The 19,268-nt window shown below is 39.9% G+C and overlaps 1 protein-coding gene across 5 annotated transcripts in view; it reads left to right on the forward strand.

The window, feature by feature from the left end:
* Positions 1-587: 587 nt before the first annotated feature.
* The window catches only part of RFX4 (regulatory factor X4), an 83,452-nt gene continuing 64,771 nt past the window's right edge, over positions 588-19,268 (forward strand). For all 5 annotated transcript variants that reach the window (XM_087723098.1, XM_087723093.1, XM_087723095.1 and 2 more), the window contains exon 1: positions 588-696. Coding sequence is in view for 4 of the 5 variants with exons in the window: in XM_087723093.1 (XP_087579219.1) it covers positions 654-696 (43 nt within the window). In the remaining variant the exon portion in view is untranslated. The remainder of the gene's footprint in view (positions 697-19,268) is intronic.

Here is a 19,268-nt window from a genome sequence, read left to right on the forward strand (position 1 = left end):
GGCGGGGGGCAGTCGGGCCGGAGCAGGAGGGCGAAGTCCGGGTCGATCCCAGGCTGTCCTGAGCCCAACGTGGGGAGGGGTGGGTGGAGGGGTGGGAGGGTAATGGGGCGAAGGGGGTCCGGCTGTGCGTGGAACTTTCCTCAAGACCAGCCTTCCCGAAGGGCGAGCGGGGAGGGGGAGGCTGCCGAAAGAAGTGTGGGGCTCACTCGCCGAAGAGCTCCGAAGTCTCCTCCCCCCCCCTTTGCCGGAGGAGCTCTTTTCTTATTCAAAACAGTGGCACAATGGGGTTCACATTGAGCCTTGCCACATCCCCATCTGACTAGCAGCCATTCATCAGGCTGGCCGGCCTATCAATGACATTTCTCCCATCAGGGCTCCTATAAAATCACGCTTTTTCCCATGAAACATCCGCAAACATTTTGACGGCTCCGACGTTGCCCTGCTGGATTTACTGAGGGTGTCTCTCTCTCTCTCTCTCTCTCTTTCTCCCCCCCACCCTCTCTCCCCCTCCCCTTTTGGCCTCCCCATCTCTTCCCCCCCTCTCTCACACACACCCTTCCTCCCCCTCGCTCTCTCCTGTCCCTCGGAGCCAAGGGGAACTCCCCAAAACGCACCTCGGACGTTGGGGCTCCTGTACTGTCCATGGGATCAGCATGCATTGTGGGTTGCTGCAGGAACCTGACATGGATTCCACAGGTCAGTCCAAGCCGTCGGGGCGGCCCACAACAGCCCAGAGCTGGGGAAGAAAGTAGCCGGGGAACGGAGAGGACATTTGGTGCGACCTGTCAGCCTTCCCTTCCTTTCCTTGGATCCAGGCGGCTCGCCTCGCCTTGGATCTCGGGAGGCTTGGAGGAGACTGAGGCCCCACAGGATGGGCCCCAGGCTTTTTGCCTCCCTCTCCAAGCCTGGTTGGGAAGGATCGGGGCCACCTACCCCCCCCTCCTCAAAAACTCTCGTTGCAGGCTTCTAGCAGCCCAGGCGCTTTAAAAGGGAATATTCTAGGATGGAGTTGACTTTGGGGGGCCACCAGAATGGAACTAACCACAAGGAGAGACAGAGAGATTTGGGGGTGGGGGTGGCAGATGACCTCTGTCTGAGGTTCTCTTGCAATTCCAGGGAGACTTTGGAGACTTGACCTTTGCCTGGCTTAGTAGTTGAGGGGCCCAGGTGGGAAAAGGGGGGGGAGCCATAGAAATACTTCGGATTATGTGGCTGGAAAGGCTTTGCCATATTTTGATACTCTGGAGGAGGAGGAGGAGGAGGAGGAGGAGGAGAGGAGGAGAGCTAGTTAATTCTTAGGACAAATCTTTACTTAGGATCCATAGGCCTATATTGGAATACTGGACAGTTATGTAGCAACTCCCATTATCTCCAATGAAAACTCTGTATTGGAATTAGTCCTATTAATTGTTACAGCCCTTAAATCAGTTTAAAATATCAGCTTTAATCTCCCTCTTTTCCCATTCGTGGATTTATGAATCCCCCTCCCCCCCAAAAAATAATCACCCCAGCCTTTCCTTATTAGATCCTCTGCTCACTCCAGATCTGTTCAGGTTGCTTTAACCTCTCCCTGGCTACTCAGGGGCAATCTAGTCCTTAAATCTGGAGGCTCTCTGGTTGGAGGCACCAGTGAAGCGGCAAGAAGTGACTGTTGCTTTGTTCCCCCAGGGATACCCCAGATGAAGTCTGGGTGGGCGGTTAGCTTGCACGAGGCGCTGGATAGGACTCTCTAGGCGCAGGGGCTGTAAAATCTCAGCAGGTGCTGAGCAGAGGCGGAAGGGTGGTGGTGGAAGGGGCTTTATCTCTGGAGACGGATGGCAACTTTCCCCTCTATTTATTTTAGATTTATTCAATCGTAGACAGTTGTTTTTCTTGGGTTTGTCGACTTCTCGTTCCTATCGCATGAAAAATCAGTGGGGAAAGTTCTACAAGAAGGGATTATTTGGGGGATTATAGCGCCTCAATTGCACTGAAATTTGAAAGCTAGATCTAAATGGGCCTGTTGAGAAACCTATAGGGGCGGGGGGAGGGAGGGGAAGAGCTGGCTATAGTTGAATAGTTATCTAAAAACGTGCTTGGGAATCCATAGGAAGCCAAAACAAGGGAGATCAAGGGATCCTGGCTGAAGGATCGGACCCCGGCCATTTACCTCAAAGTCTTCAGAAGTTTCTTCCTACTCTCCACCCAGAGATTTTAGGGTGGAAGTTTCAGCGCTGTTGCTGTCGCTCTCTATTTTGGGGGAAAACCTCCCCCCCTCAACACAACAGCGGCCGGGGTTGGGGGTTTTGGGGGGGGAGAATGCCATTATTATTATTATTATTTTTAAAAGCCGAATGGCGCCCTGGACATCTCGATGAGGAAGATTTACAAAAAAAAATATTTCAATTTTGTGTGGGTGTGGGGACCGGCCGGTTGTCGTTAGGATCTGGCCAACGGGAAGGAATGCCAAAATAATGAAACTCAAAATCAAAACGAATAAAAGTGTCCCACGAACTAGAGAATCCGAAACTCCCAACGTGGGCAGAGAGGTTACCTATCGACATTTAAATTTTGAAAACTAAAACGGGGGAAAGGGGACAGCCATGGCTTTAGGACCCCACCCTCACCCCCCGTGTAAAATTGAAACTTTTGTTAGGATTCTTTAGCTGCGATCAATAGAGCGAACCGAGCCAACGTTGGACCAGTGCGATGTTCAGGAAAAGGGGCGATGGGAGCGTGGTAAAAACTTATCTAGAGGGGTCTTGGTGACGGAGGGGTAGAAGCTCGCACCGTCTGGGCAGAAGGATCGGGTGCCTCCACCGGCAAGCGGGGGACCAGGCTTTTTGCTGTAACCCCCCCCCCCCAAAAAAAAAGTGGAATAAACCCCCCAGCGCCTTAGAAGTGATCAATAGCTATACATGTTGGAGATCCTTGAACCTCCAACCCGATCTCTGGCCGATTCCTCCCGCGTTGGGGGAGCCCACGCCTAGCCGCCTTCCAGCCTCTTCCTTAACCGGGCAAACGGGACGCTTGGCTCGCCGGGCCAAGAGCGCGACGTTCCCGCGACTAGCTGGCAGCGGGATTGATTAAGATAATATTAATCAGGAATCACTTTCCCGACCTTGCTCAACAGATGGCATGGAAAGTGGAGCTTTTGGCTTTGCCCCATTCAGGAACTTTCGCCTCCTTTTCAGAGGACTTAATCCAATTAGGCTTTCTTCGGAGTTTCAGTTGTTATGTAAAGAATCCTTTTGCGTCGGCGGAGAAATATAGATTCATCGAGGGAGGGGGTCGGGGGGGGGGTCTGGGAAGGCAGCTCATTTTAATTTTTTCTTCCTGATCCTTCACATCCCTTCTCCAACCTATACGTGCCTTTCTATCGCTCTTTGGGGAAATCAATTGGAATCTGGAGGCTTAATTGCAGTTTTGCTTATATCTAGTTTGTATCAAGTATTATCTCTAGAGCAGTTATAACCGAGCAAGGAATGGTTAAATTAATAGTAATCACACGCCTGTATAATTAACAATAATTGTGGTTGAGCCGTTTTGAGCAAACTCTAATCTCTTCCTGATTTCAGTATATATCTCAAACAATGTTGATTCCATCAAATGTCGCTAAATGAATTTAAACCCATTCAACAGGTTGATCGATAAAGACTATTTGCCCAGTTCAGGTAAAGCACAAATTTCCTTTGGTATATGATACATTCAACACTTAACATCTGAATGTAGAATGAAAATGCATACAATGTATCACATTAAGGGAAAATAGGTTGTTAACAGGTGTGTGTGTGCTTAAATTTTTATTTTATTTTGTAAATATGAAATGATCGTAGGCAGGAAACTTAATTCGGATAGCTAAGCAGATCCCTAAATTCAATCTCTCCCAAAGAAATTGTGAAAGAAAAAGAAAGCCCATTCTGTTAAACAGGGACAAGATTAATTAAGGAATTAATTGAAACTGAGAAGTGGCCAAATTGATAGAAGCAGCCAGCCTGGAGGTCCTGATTTGGGATAATTCCAGAGTCTGTTCTCAGAATCCAGAAGCCCAGGAAAAGTGATAGAACTTTCCTTTTCTTTACACCTCCCCACTTCAAGACAGCGATTTGTTAGAAACCATTTTTCATGCTCTAGGATGTGTGATGTAGAAGTCAAGGCAAATATCTTAATACATGTATGTGATAAAATGTAATGCCTAAACAGATGCGGCTAGGGTCTCCAATAGGAATAGAATTAGGCAATGTTCAGATCTGAAATGAATCTTATAAACACCCCTCAATGCTTTAGAGGGAATTGGTTTCCTTCAAAATATAGTAAAGCACCAGGAATCCTGTCCTTAGGAGACCTGTTAATTTTCTTTTGCACAGGGACTATCCCTAAATCCTGTCCAAGTGACACTTTAGTTTTTTGAGCCCTGGGATGAAAATTTTAAAGCCACTAGTTGCTGCTGCCGCCGCCTTAATACACACTGGATTAGAGTTTGGTGAACCAAGGTTAGCCATTTCATTTTTTTCAGCTGCTGACCCCTTTTCTTTTCCTTGTTCTCTCCCAAGCCCCTCCCCCCATTGCTCTTGCTAAGGGAAGATGCTTGCAGAACTCAGCTACTTTAGCAGGGATGGTTATTGACTGTCCTTTTCAATGAGAATTAAATGAAGGCATTGCCATCCAATTTGGAAACACATCCCTTGGATCCTCTTCATGGTAATTGGATAATGGGAGAAATGGAAAGTGATCGGTATGTGAGAGGGTTATTTATCATCCAAAATGTGTGAACATTTCCCTAAAGAGGAAGGCATACTCATTACAACAGGTCCTAAGTAGCTCCCCAGTCCAGGATGGCCATCCAAAGGCTGTTTTCTCACATTCTAGACCTACTCTCATTTTACACCTACCTTTCATGTTTCATGTCTGTTTATTGCAGGCTCTGTCATTAAAAAAAAAAAAAAAGTTCATAATTTCATATTTTATTTTTATTGTTGCCAATTCCTGCACTGACACCTCTAGGAATATCTGTGTTTTTGTTGATATTTGAGGGGATTCTTCCCCATTAAGCACTGCAGAGGCTGTTTTAGAAAGATTGAAGGAAAAGAAAATATGGGGTGTTTGTCTGGTGGATAGGAGATCAGGAATTCCAGAAGTGCTATCTATAAATAACTATTCAACAGTTCGATACTTAGTGAATGAAACAGAGGATATGAGAAACCAGTGAGACTTTCCAACATGGGAAGACACTTCATCCACTATGCCATTTATTCACCAGTCATGCTTTCTTGTAATTTATAAATGTGTCTTGGCAATTACAAAAGTTTAGGCTTAACAGATAAGCAAGAATGGGCAACTCGGAAGGGTTTTGTTTAAATGTTTGCAAGCTGGGCAACAAAAGCTGTTTCTACAACTTTTTCTCAACCGTTTCCATGAAGATCATATTTGGGTGCATCTCCCCCGCCCACCCCAACAGTGCCATAGTCCGTTAAAGCAAGGTTATCCAAATTGTGCTTTTTAAAAATCACAATTTTTCATTTGCTCATTCCTTGCTGACCAGTAATAAAATTTTCAATTTCATCTAAGAAAAAAATAGTGAACATTTCTAATCTGTGAGATGTTTGAATCATTCAATAAGATAGTAGCACAGACAATCTTTTTCCATTATCTTCTATTCTGCAGGATATTAGTTGTAGGTGAAATACATATCTGGCTGTTGAATTCTATGTATATAAAACTGCTGAATTTACAGACATGCGTGCAAAATTGGATCTTTGTTGTCTTCTGATTTCAGATCATTAAATAAAGAGATGGGTTATTTTAACAATAAGTTAAAGTTTAACAAGATTAAGATCCATTAAAAGGGAAGGCCTGGGATTAAAGAAGCTGCAGTTGAATGCATATAATAACACCACGAGAGGTAATATTGATCACAAATTCTGCTTTGGCTCAGATAGCATTTGGCATCATGCAAATACATTTGGGTACCACAGAGCTCCTGCAGACAGAAGGGAGAATGAAGGAATGGATAAAGTGCAGTTAGTAAATCATATAAGGTTTACTGTTAGCTTGAAGACAGGATGGTGGTTTTTCACCAATCTCACTGAAGAGAAGGTCCTTATTTGTACGGGTTCCCCTAAATCACACTGAAAGTTTCCCATTCATTTTGCTACCTTCAAATACCCTCAGTAGGACTCCAGGACTATGTGTTGGGGAAGGAGGGATATAAATTCTTGTCTAGTAGTGCTATCAAAAGAAGTGGGAGGGAGGAAGGGATCACAATGTTCTTTGCTTTCTTTCACTCTGAGGCATTTACTCTTTTTTGTGTGTGAAGTTATTACTTGCCTTGGACAAATTTAACTGCCTGGGTACCAAAGAGTAGAGGGAGAAGCAAATAAGATATAATTGAGAGAAGCATCTGACTCATAAATCATGAGCAATCCTGAATCCCTTTTCACAATAGGCAATAGAGATTTTGTTCCTCACAGAGGTTTTTCATCTTCGGTTGGGTGGAATGAAGCAGTGGCCTCCCCAGCAACTGGTTTTGAGTGTAGGAAATAGCAGTATGTTGTTAATTTATAGGTAGTTCTTGACTTGCAACCTGTCTCTTAATGACCATTCAAAGTTCTTCAGGTTTCTGGCATTTGTTTTAGATTTCCAGTAAAAAAAACCACCCATCAGGGAAAAGGGACTCAGTTAATGACTGCTGGAAAAAATGTCAAAAAAAATCAGATCTAGTCATGTGATGCCCCAACTTAATGATGATAATCCCAAGCTATAAATTGAGGACTATCTGTAATTGATCATGACTGCATTCTTACCAGCAAGAATCGACAGAAGTGGGATATTTGGGGTTAGGCATACATGGTGTGGCTAGGTTTGAGTTTTTTGTGACTCACTTGCATCATGAATATTTATTTGTTGTCAATGCTAGGGTGAAAAATGGCCAACATTGTTGCTATTGTTGTTTTTGTTGTTGTTCAAGACAAAACTGAAATGAAAAATGCCTTGATGGTCTGGTTCAGTTAAAACAGCTTTTTGAAAACTAAAGTGGTATTTAGAATCAATGTGATTTTGGTATCAGAATGAATTAAAAGTGAAAAGTGTAAACTATATAAATAGTCTCAGAAGGGGCAGCATCTGGCTTACTAAAGCAGAATCAAACCTGGTTAATATTGGGATGAGACCACCTGGATTTAACTGAGAAGTCAATAGCAACTTGGAGGACTGCAGTGGTATGCGTCATGTCACCTTTATATTAAAAAATAATGATAATAGAGTCAACTAAAGACAAGCTGAGCTTGAGAATGTTGCTACCTTTATTTATAATTACATTATAAATATTATAAATAGCTTGCAAACTTTATAATTACCTTAGTATGTCAATATTATAATCCTTATGATAAAATTAATTTACAATTTACTTTGTCTTGGAGAAACAGTTATACAATTTCAACAATTTATTGTATGCAATGGTGTTACTCTTGTACTGTACACAAAAATACAGTAAAGTCACATTATTTTGAGTTTGTCGATCAGAAAGGTTGGCAGTTCGATGGTTTGAATTCCTAGCACCACGTAATGGAGTGAGCTCCCATTACTTATCCCAGCTTCTGCTAACCTAGCAGTTCGAAAGCATGTAAAAATGCAAGTAGAAAAATAGGAAACACCTTTGGTGGGAAGGTAGCAGCATTCCATGCGCCTTTTGCATTTAGTCATTCCAGCCACATGACCATGGAGACATTTTCAGAAGCACTGGTTCTTCGGCTTTGAAATGGAGATGAGCACTGCCCCCTAGAGCCGGGAACAACTAGCACATATGTGTGAGGGGAACCTTTACCTTGGAATAAGATGGGATTTTGAGTTGATAGAATTTGAGGCCACAACACTAGGAGCTATAAGTATGATAGCCATAATTTCAAAGTCCTTGTATATGAACAATTTTTGGGGGCATGTAACTAATCATATGCAAAAAATGTGTAATTTGTAAAATGTGCCAACTTTGTGTAATTAACTGCTAAATTGGGGAAAAGATGTAACATTGCCTTCTCATCAATGTACAGTATAGTATTTATAGGGTGCTTTTTATGTATCAAAATCATTTGTTTAATGCTGCTTGAAGAGATACCTTTCAAGTTCTATCATCTCATTCTACCACATAATATACAGAGGGATGGCAAATAGGGTTTGGGCAGTGTTTCGGATCTGATTTCAAAGAAGTGTTTCAGGTGTATATGGGCACAAATGTACCTGCCTGTAGCTCTTTAAAGTAGCTATGTTTTCCCCTTATGTGAGAATCACATGGTTGCTGCAGATTGCTAACTGGCAATCCAGGCCTGGTAAAGATGCAACTGCTTTAATGAATTGCTCTGAAGAACTTTTTTTTTCTAAATTTCTTCCTAAGTACTGCATAGTCTCAATGTGAAAATGCACTATTAATTTGGTTACCACTGCCATTAATTTTAGATATGAATTGCTTTTCATCTCTTAAGGAAGCAGTGCTAATGTTTGCTTGAGTGGATTAATCTGCCTCACTTTTTAATTACTTAATATGTATCTTTGCTTGTTCAATGTTTCTCAGTCTCAGCGAGTTTACTCTGTGTGGACTTCAACTCCCAGAATTCCTCAGCCAGCATCTTAAAATTGCCAAGGTTGGGGGGAGGGGACCTGTACTAGCAAAAAGAAAGCGTTTTACATTCTTTGTATGGTTGCCTGGATGTGAAAAGGCTTTTAAAACTGAAAGAAATATTGTTTGCAATAGTAAACATATTAAGATTTCGTTCAGTTCAAAATGTGGTTTTTCATTTGCATTCTCATTCCTATTAATATTCTGGCATATTAGATTCCATGTTGAAATTAATTGGGCTGATACTAAACTTAGTATGACATAGCAATATTGTGGTCCATCATAACTGTTAGACTTCACTGAAATAAGAATTTTACTTATATAGGATTGCTTGGAGACAGGTTCAACTGATATTGGTATTAACTGGATTTCCTTGACTGTTTTTAACTTGCTCTGGTCTTTGACTGTAATAAACATTGATTTGACTTGACTTGATATTGGTATTTGGGGATTTGCATATGAGACAGAGGGAGTGGCTAGTCATACACCAAGTTACTACTACAAATGGCCTTTAACATTAACTTTTTGAATTTCACACAAGAAATGTAAAAAATAAAGTAACAGACAAACGTAAAATGTCATATAAATAATTTTGAATCAGTAAAGGATCTACAATTCTGCACCAAAAGAATGTGTGTCACAATGTCTGGGTTGACACATAGTGAAGTTGTAGCATTGTTTGATTAGTTTTAAAACTGTATACATTCAGTTACTGGAGACGGAAAAGAACGTTTTTGGTTTAATTCAGTGAGTGAACCAAGTCAATGTATCTTAGCCCACAAAATATTATGTACTAAAACAATGACTTTGTACAAGGACTACAACCAATCAATATTTGTTGTAGTGTTTGACTCTGCCAGAAACAAAGTTTCATATTTTAAAATCTAAGTGGCTCTGGTACTATTTTTATCTGTCCGTCTGTCCATCTGTCTGTCTGTCTGTCTAAATATCTAAATATCTAAATATCTAAATATCTAAATATCTAAATATCTAAATATCTAAATATCTAAATATCTAAATATCTAAATATCTAAATATCTAAATATCTAAATATCTAAATATCTAAATATCTAAATATCTAAATATCTAAATATCTAAATATCTAAATATCTAAATATCTAAATATCTAAATATCTAAATATCTAAATATCTAAATATCATCTCTCTCTCTCTCTCTCTCTCTCTCTCTCTCTCTCTCACACACACACACACACACACAAACACGCACGCACACGGACAAACACACACATCTTTCAATCAATGTTGACTCCTGGCAATGTCACTCAAGTGGCTTCATGTCTATGGTGGTGCAAGAACTATTAGCCTGATATCTTAACCAATACACAAAAATGGCTCTCATATACATAGATGTAAAAAAAAATGCAGGTGTATATATACATATGCATACATACAGTGTATATGTGCAATATACATATAAATTCCCAAGTCCCTTCTATACAAAGCAAAATATTATCACTAAATCTTACATATATCCTGTAGTCCCTGTGTTTATTGCTCCTTCACATTCCCTCACATGCAGATAAAACTTTACAAGGAAGAGTAAGTACTAGCAGGTTTCCATAGCCACAGCCTTGCTCCTTCTAGTGACATCTCCATGGTGATTGCTGAGAGTCGGATTTGGGGAGGGGGTGGTATTGTAGAGGGAAACAGCTGCTTGTAATTATGGGAGGGAAGAAGGCAAAATATTATGAGTTTGCAGTTCTGCTTTAAACAGGGATTGGAAGCAGGGGGCACCCGAAGAGTGACTGTGAACATACAACAAAGGAGGAAGGAGGGAGGCAAAGGAGCAAAGATCCAATGAAGTGCACGCTTCCCTCCCTCCTCAGACAATACCAAAGGCCCCTCCATTGGCTGTGAAATGAAACCGTCCAAAAGAGAAGAGAAGAAACCCTGCTGAAGCAGTGCTCAACAAACAATTCTTAATCACTCATTAAGAATGCTGTCTAAAAAAGCTTTGGAGAAAGCAGACTCCATCTTTCTCTTAGCCATTTCAAAGCACAAGATTCACCACTGCCAAATTGTAACTGGAGCTCCTTCCTTCCTTCCTTCCTTCCTTCCTTCCTTCCTTCCTTCCTTCCTTTCTTTCTTCCTGCCTTCCTGCCTTCTCATGGCTCACAGGTTATGTTTCAAAATTCCTTTGATGGAGGTATCTTGATTTCTTGTAGTGCTGGCTGAGAGTCTGCCAGATAACATTGAAAGAACTTGAAAAGGAGGACAAGTTGATACAAAGCAAAATAGACACTCAGGCTGTCATCTTGTAGAATTTATCTGATACTTGAGCAAACTTTCTTCTTTTCTAAACACTAATTTGCTGTGTGCTTTTCTTTGTCAGAGTTGTGTGGCATGCCTCTCCAGTTTTAATTGATAATGTGCTCATATTCTGTTTAAAGACTCAGAGGTTTCTGTTTAGATAATGTGAAAACATAATGTTGCACTGGATTGGCTTGGGGATTGTGTTTAAGAGAAGCCTTAAGGTGAAAGGGCAATCGACACATATTAAATATAAAAATGTTGCTGTTGATGTTATTGTTCTGAATTAAGTTCACTTCCATTTGATCTTTACAGGACAAGTGTAAGTTTAGGGTCCATTCGTTTTATTATGGACAGCTCAAGTGATATGTTGTAAAAATCTATGGGTTTACAGCTGATTCAGTATTTAGGATGCAGCTTCAGATTTGAAAGAAAACTTTTGGAATGTTAGAAGTATTGTCCTTAGCAATCAAGAATGGCTAATACTCGATTCCTTAAGGGTATCAGGCATTGTTCATATTGAACAAGGAAGGCAATCCATAATTCATATGGACAGAGATCTCATAACTATATATTTATGAAATCATACATCAAACTACTTCATATAGTCACTTGTTTGGTTTTGGCTTAATGTACAGCTCATGTTGTTTGTAAACAAACGTTTGTGCTTTTGCACGCGTTGATTTAATAAACCATGTTTAGACTAAATATGGTTTAATGGAATGGGTGAACCTGATTGTATTCCTTTAGCTTTCCCAACTGTATTAATGGGAGAAACCAATACAGATTCGATATTAGTGAAACCACTTATTAATTTAGTGTATAGCAAGCAATGCCAAGGAAATCTACCCATGCTAAATGCAATGCAGTCCAGACAGCCTAGGTTGCTAGTTCATTCTGTTCGGCACTTGTACACCTATCCTTGGTGCACCGCAGGGGTCAAACTAGCTTTACACCAATGAGCAAGTATTCCTGGGTTGCTGGTTTTTCCAGGCACCTCCGCCAGTCTCACCTCACTTCATTTTGTGTTGCATTGCCTCAAGTCCATCCAGGTCCAGTGCCGGCTTCTGCTCTCCTCATACACAAATGGAGCAAGGTTTTTCCCTCTGAAATGGTACCCATTTACCTACTTGCAATATTGCAAGCTTTCAAACTGCTGGGTGGGCAGGAGTTAAGGATCAAGCAATGGGAGCTCACTCACCATTTCTGACCCGCAGTTCCAGCATCATTAAGCCCAATGCACTACCACATCCCCTGATAAAACCACTGACAACTCCTAACAAATTGGGATAATTTCAAAATGTGGCATTTTTATAGCTTGCATCACAGATTGTATGAGTTTTGAATCCCAATGTTTTAGAAATCACTTCTTTTTCATCTTAATATAGATAATGAGTATTTTTGCTACTACTTTTTTTTGATTTGAGCATTTAAATCCTTGCAATTAAATTACTAACAAATAGTAATACAAATAATGTTTGATAGTGATGAAACTTACTTGAACAGATGTTAGAGAACACAATTAAAGAGGTAAAGAAGCAGGAGCAAAATGTGTGCACGATAATGAATTACATTGAATGAAGAGTCATAACCCAACTTTACTGGCCTATCATTACGCCTTAAAGACCTGGATGTGCTCCCAGGGCATGGAGGTTGGAAGTTAGCTGGGGTAGTCTTCGTTTATTGCACTGCTTTTACTTTGATGATCAGAATTGGTCATACAGATAGCCTCTGACTTACAACAGTTCATTTAGTGACCATCCAACTCACTTAACAACTGCCATATTTGGAAGCAGAAATTTTGGGCCCAATTGTTCTCGTAAATTTGGGGATATCTTCTTTTGGTTGTTTGGGGCCTGTTTTATAGGATATTTAATTATTATTATCTGCTCAAATTTGTTACAGCAGCACCGGCAGCCATATATCTAATAAAATACAAAAACTTTCATTATCTCACATTTATAAGCAACAAACACCAAGTAGTGAAAAGAATGAGCACAATCTGATAAAAGAATTTGGCTGTTAACAAAACATATGTATACGTATTTCGTTAACATCAGTAACTTCTTTTACCTAAGAATTTAGTAAATGGTTATTCCTGGTGCTGTTTTTATATGGTATATCATAACTTTGTTTTATAGATAAAGTGGCCATTTTCACAAGCAACATTTGCAAAGGAAGGAAAGAGTTAGCATGTGACTGACGATTTTGTGTGACTCATAGTCACAAACTGTAATTTGTTTGGCTCTGCTGACGCAAGTTGACATTCATATATAACCTTAAGACTTATTTGATATTGTCTGAATGCCACTGTGACGTATACATAGCATAGGGTATAAATCCAGAAAACTGGTTTTGTCACCAGGTCATGACTTGGTGTGCTATTCAAACTTGGTTGCAGATATGTCTAGTTGGCACCTTATATATCCTAATGGATATATATTAGAAGGCTACTCTGTCCAAACTTGTGATAAACATTTTAATACATTTTTAAATGATTTAAAAAATGACCTGGACCTTGACAATATAGTTAACAAAAACAGCATCATCAGTAAATTGTGCTTTGTTCCCTCAACTCTATTTTATGTTATCAGTGAGTTGCTGGCAATGAGAATATTGTGGAATAGGACTTAATAGAATATTAGGACAATAACCTTGAAACCCTGACAACATCATATGAACGTCTGTCTTGTATAAACTGATGACTGGAGAGATTATCTGAAAAATAGCAAAGTAGAAGCAGAATTTCATTTCTGGAATAAGTTCAGTAGCTTCTGTAGCGAAGACATAGAACAACAAAATACTTCATAGTCGAGTGGAATATTCCTAGATAGTTTAAGAGAGGGAGGGAGCAAAATTTGTACTACAGCTGGATTGAGAATTAACTGGAGACTTTCAAGACAGCAAAACTGAGAAGGTTATCCATCAAAAAGTTAAACCAAAATAATCTATCTATAAATGGCTGTGTGTGTGTGTGTGTGTGTGTTTGTGTGTGTGTGTGTGTGTTTCAGCATGACACTGGAATGCCTCAAGAAATTTCAGCCAAATTTGGTACACAGATTACTTACTATCTGGAAACAAATACTGTGGTGGTAAGACACCCCTTGGAGTATGTTGTCTGTTAAGATACAGCCTGTTGTGCCTTAATATGGCTTCTACTGTACTGACGTAAAATGGATTCTACTGTACAGCATGGTGGAGTTGCCGTGGTAATTGCTTCACAGTACTCCACAAGGGGTCTTCCTCTGGTAAGGGGGAAAATCCAACATTAGAAATTGCGGCGACATTCATGGAAGGATGGTCAGGATAAATAAATATCCAGGCAGTGCCAGGTTATCAGCTAGTAGTTGTTAAATTTGCTGGGTTCACCCAACTTTCTAATCCACAAACAAGAAAACCACATTAGTTTGATTTGCTTGACAGACTGAACCAGTATCAATCAAGCACATTTCAACCTGGTGTATGTATAAATCCTATACTTATCATATTCTGCATACCCAGAATATTGAATTAATTATGTAAACCACAAGTAAGCAATCCTGGCAACCACAGTCAACATAGCCTAGCACATTGGTTTCCTTTTTTCATTCTGATCACTGATTATAATAGATCATGACCTTATTCTGTTTTTTAATGTTCATTAGAGTTTTGGCCTGTTACTAAGTGAAGCATTATTTTAACATTTGAGTTTTTTATTTCCCCCATCTTTTAAAAGAAATCATTTCAGGAAAAATGTATTATACCAATTGAGTATGCACTAAACCAAGAGCATTGTTTTTCAAACTTGATAACTTTAAGATGAGTGAACTTTAACTTCTAGAATTCCCCAACTTCTACCAGGCTATAATGAACAGCTGCTTGTAAGTAAGCCTTCCATTGCTTGGAAGTCAGTGACTCTTAAGTAAGTCTCCTTCACAGTGGTGAAATTCAAATTTTTTTACTACAGGTTCTGTGGGTGTGGCTTGGTGGGCGTGGCAGAGGAAGGATATTGCAAAATCTCCATTCCCATCCACTCCAGGGGAAAGATATTGCAAAATCTCCATTCCCACCCCACTCTGGGGCCAGTCAGGGGTGGCATTTGCCGGTTCTCCAAACTACTCAAAATTTCCACTACCGGTTCTCCAGAACCTGTCAGAACCTGCTGGATTTCACCCCTGCTCTTTCATAAGGTTACAATGTAAGAGCTTTATTCATGTTATAATTGTTGAGTTTGCACAAAGATGTGAAACTTCATTTTCATAAATCATAAACATTCTTTACAGAATTATAGGCATTGTGTATACAGCGTTACAAACTAAGCCAAATTTATTTTAGCCTAATGTTTTGTGGGAACAAATCTCATGTAGCTAATTTATGGTCAATGTGATGGAAACCCATAAAATACAGTTACCTAAAGAAACAATAGCAAAAGTACATCATAGAATATTTCTTATCTCTTTCCAAAAATGGAAAAAAATATAAAAGAACTATTTTTATATCCTCCAACCTGATGACACCTGATGTGCTGGATTTAAAATTCGCACAATTCCTATATATCACATTGATTGAGTATACAGTCTTTTCGTACAATCTAGGATACCCTAAGTTGTGAAACAATAAGAATAATTGCAGTTTATTTAAAAGGACTGTTTGACGTGATGTTCTGATTTTCCTGAAATTTTCCAATATAAGCCACCAGTCCTGAGGTGGGAAGGATACAGGTAGTCCTCAACTTACAGCAGTTCATTTAGTGATTGTTCAAAGTTACAACGGCACTGAAAAAAAATAACCGCTGACTGTTTTTCACACTTACAACCATTAGTCATGTGATCAAAATTCAGCCCCTTGGCAACTGACTCATATTTATGACGGTTGCAGTGTCCCAGGATCATGTGATCCCCTTTTGCAACCTTCTGACAAGCAAAGTCAACAGGGAAGCAGATTCACTTAATAACTGTGATTTGCCTAACAAGTGTGTCAAGAAAGGTCATAAAATGGGGCAAAATTCACGTAGCAATTTGTCACACTTAGCAACAGAAATTACTTGTACTGGAACAGAATTGTGACCCATTAGTTTGTTTTTTGTATAGAAGATCTTGGGTTCAATCAATGGTAGCTTCATTCTGTGCTGTGTGTGTTTGTACATAAACTGAGGGAGATGAATGGTTGCCTAAGGCCATTGAGGAAGTGATGGCTGAGACAAACAAGCCATATTCTGTAGTTTATACATTTACACCAGAACTTGGACTTACACCAAATAGACATGTTTATTGAACACACTTAATGCTGAACTCAGTTTGACAATTACATTTATAGTCATATAAGATAACAACTCCTTTAACTTTAGCTTAACTCCTGATTACTTCACAGAAATCAGCAATAATAATTTTTCCTTTGTGGCTTTTTCAAGCATGCTTAAAATAAAGATTCTTAGTATAGCAGACAGCCATGGTACTTCCCATAGTCTCCACTCATATAAAAATCAAGTCCAACTCTATTTAATTTTTTTTCAGACACCCAAGATGACACTGCAACTTGAATTGAACAAATTATTGTATGATTTAATCCATGGTCTGGTTCATGCAACATACTTAAACAATGGCTAGATTCAGGGGTGGGATTCAGCTGGTTCAGACTGGTTTGAGCGAACTGGTAGTTTTGACAATCAGGTGGGCCCGCCTGCTCCCCCCCCACGCGCTATACTTACCTATATTTCCTTTGTTTGAAGCCCAGCTGATAGGCGTGGCAGAGCGGATTGCCGTGCCTCAGCTGTTTTACTCACCGGGGCTGCAGTAGAAGGTAAGTTTTTGAGCTGTTTTCAAATGCACTGCGCATGCCTGAGCTCAAAGAACTGGTTGTTACATCTGTTGATACACTGGCTAGATTCCCTAACAATCTGAACTACAAGCTATCCAGCACATTTTAACTTAATATGTTATATAAAATTGGCCACCTTTCTTTCAACTCTAGTATTCAGCAAAATATTACTTTTTACTGTATTCTTTTTAACTCTCCAAAAGCTTATAGAGAGAATTCCCCAATGTAGTTCCATCAAGCATATTAATATGACTCTGTCAAATATTTTCAGATAGTTGTGGCTCAAACACCTCCAAAGCATACCACGACTGCGAAGGTTGCTCTATAACAATTTCAGTTGTTTCGGTGTCATATCCTGTGTAACCAAAAGTACACCATCCAAAAACAAAAGAAAGAAAACAGTAAGCTGAGGAAAACCTGGGAAAAAACCCCAAACATTCTAAAGAAAATACCTCTAAGGAGATACATTGCCCTTCCTTCAATTTAGCTCCATAAAAACTGAATACTTTAGAAGTTCTGGTGTGACTGTGAAGACAAAAAGTAATGAAAAAATGAAATGGGAATATCACAAACAGCAGCACTCTGAACTCCAATATTTTATTGCAGGATACCCACTGAGCTGAACCATTTCCTGTTTTCATCCTGATGTACAACGGCATTTAATTACAAATAACATTTCCATCACCACCATCTGTCCATATGTCTGAATGGAAAAATGACTCCAGGACAATATTTTGGCTGACCTGTCTGTCAATTCCAGTTCCACATTTAGGAGATCCAGAGATCAAGGGCATGAACTTTTTGTTCATAATTCTCTTCCATGAAGCCAAACCCGGTCACAAAACTATTGCAATACTTCTTTAAAAGAATCACTTATGGGCTATTACCGAATGAATGCATGAACAAGACCAGTGCTTAATGCAATATACTGCATTTATTTTAACAGAAAAACGCCTCATATTCATATGAACAACAAAGTTTTGTTCATTGTCTGACCATTTCCGCTTCTCTTTCCATTTGCCTATATCTAATTGTAACTGAAATAGACTACAGCATTGCATTTGACCCTAAAATTTAGAACAGCTGAGTAAACTGTCTATTGGGCTGAAAGCTGGTATAATGGATGTTTTGTGGCTGAACTGAAGGATAAGGGCAAAGGCAGTATAACTGGGATAATGGCAGAAATTGAGGATTGCAATGGGTTTTTCAATATTTGGGAGGGTCTGTGGGTATGCAAGAGCATTATATTTTGTTGGACAAAAATTGCTGTAGTGAGGATCTGATGGTTATATCAGAATTTTCTGCTTACTTCTCTTCCAACTTGGACAATATAATGGATGATGTTAGGTATTCCCAGAATGCACTGCCAGCACAACAGCTAAAGTTTTGTACATTGTACAAATAATTTTTAAAAGGGAGGTGGAAAAATGATAGTATTTTGTTGCAAGATGCATTTTCAAGATATATTTCATGAATCTATATTACATCATAGTCAATGGTGGGTTGCAGGCAGTACGCCCCGGTACGGGCATACAGGAGCCTGCCCGGAGCACCGGGTATCGTTCCGGTATGGTGCTCCGGAGGGCCCAACCACCCGCCCGCAGTCTTTACCTGTCTTTAAACCCTTCAGCGCTTCCACGCACGTGCATGTCATGTACAGCGCCTGCGTGATGCTCCGCCGAGCAGCTGGAGCATCACAGAGGCTTGCGGAGGTGTCGCTGGATTGTAAGATGCATGCGCACGCTGCGTGTGTGTGTGCACACGCGCCGCACACGTTCATGTGGAGGATGCCGGGCACCGTTGCAACTGTATCGGTTGCAACAGGATCTGGAACCCACCACTGATCATAGGTAATCTACATTACATAGGCACCAGGCTAGAAATCAGGAGACTGTGAATTCAAGTCCCACCTTAGCCAAGAAAGTCAACTGGGTGATTTTGAACCAGTCACTCTCTCTCAAACCAAACCTAACTTGTTGTGGTAGGGAAAATAGGAGGAGGCAGGTGAGTTGGATATGTTGGCTGTCTGGAGTAACTTGTAAAAAGGTGGGAAATAAATAAATAAACAAATAAATGTGAAATGCTGTTATCTTGTTTTTCTGAAAGTACTATTTTGCTGAAGACAAAATGAAAAAATTAAGAGGATGTAATCACACCTCTCTCCAAAAGGTCCCCCCCTTCTGTTTAACCAATAAACTGTTTAAATTAGGACACTAAGCAAGGGCATCCACAAAGACTCATCCCCAGTTCGGCTTTCCTAAAATAAATGCCCACCTCTTCTTCCCAATCTTGAGCCTGTATTTTGCAGGACAGAAAGTTAGATTTGGAATTTTGTGATGTTCCTTTTGGGACAAAATTTCTTTTTAGGATTATAAATGGAATTGTAGTTATTTAACTTTATACGCCTCTTCATCTGAAAAGGAAGAAAGTGGTCAACCCCAATAAAAAGTAAAACCAAAATTGCAAGCACACCTTGATAATAACACAATCTAAAATAGATAAAATTATATATAATAGATCCATCAAATCTATTAGAGTACTATAACTCATAACCAGTAGTTCAAAGTCAAGCTATGATTCCAAAACTTACATTTCACTCTATCGCCAATGTCTG

This window comes from Thamnophis sirtalis, unplaced genomic scaffold (genome assembly GCF_051295495.1).
Source record: "Thamnophis sirtalis isolate CommonGarterSnake01/CBP01778 unplaced genomic scaffold, rThaSir2_p1.2 scaffold_9, whole genome shotgun sequence".
NCBI classification, from domain to species: domain Eukaryota; kingdom Metazoa; phylum Chordata; class Lepidosauria; order Squamata; family Natricidae; genus Thamnophis; species Thamnophis sirtalis.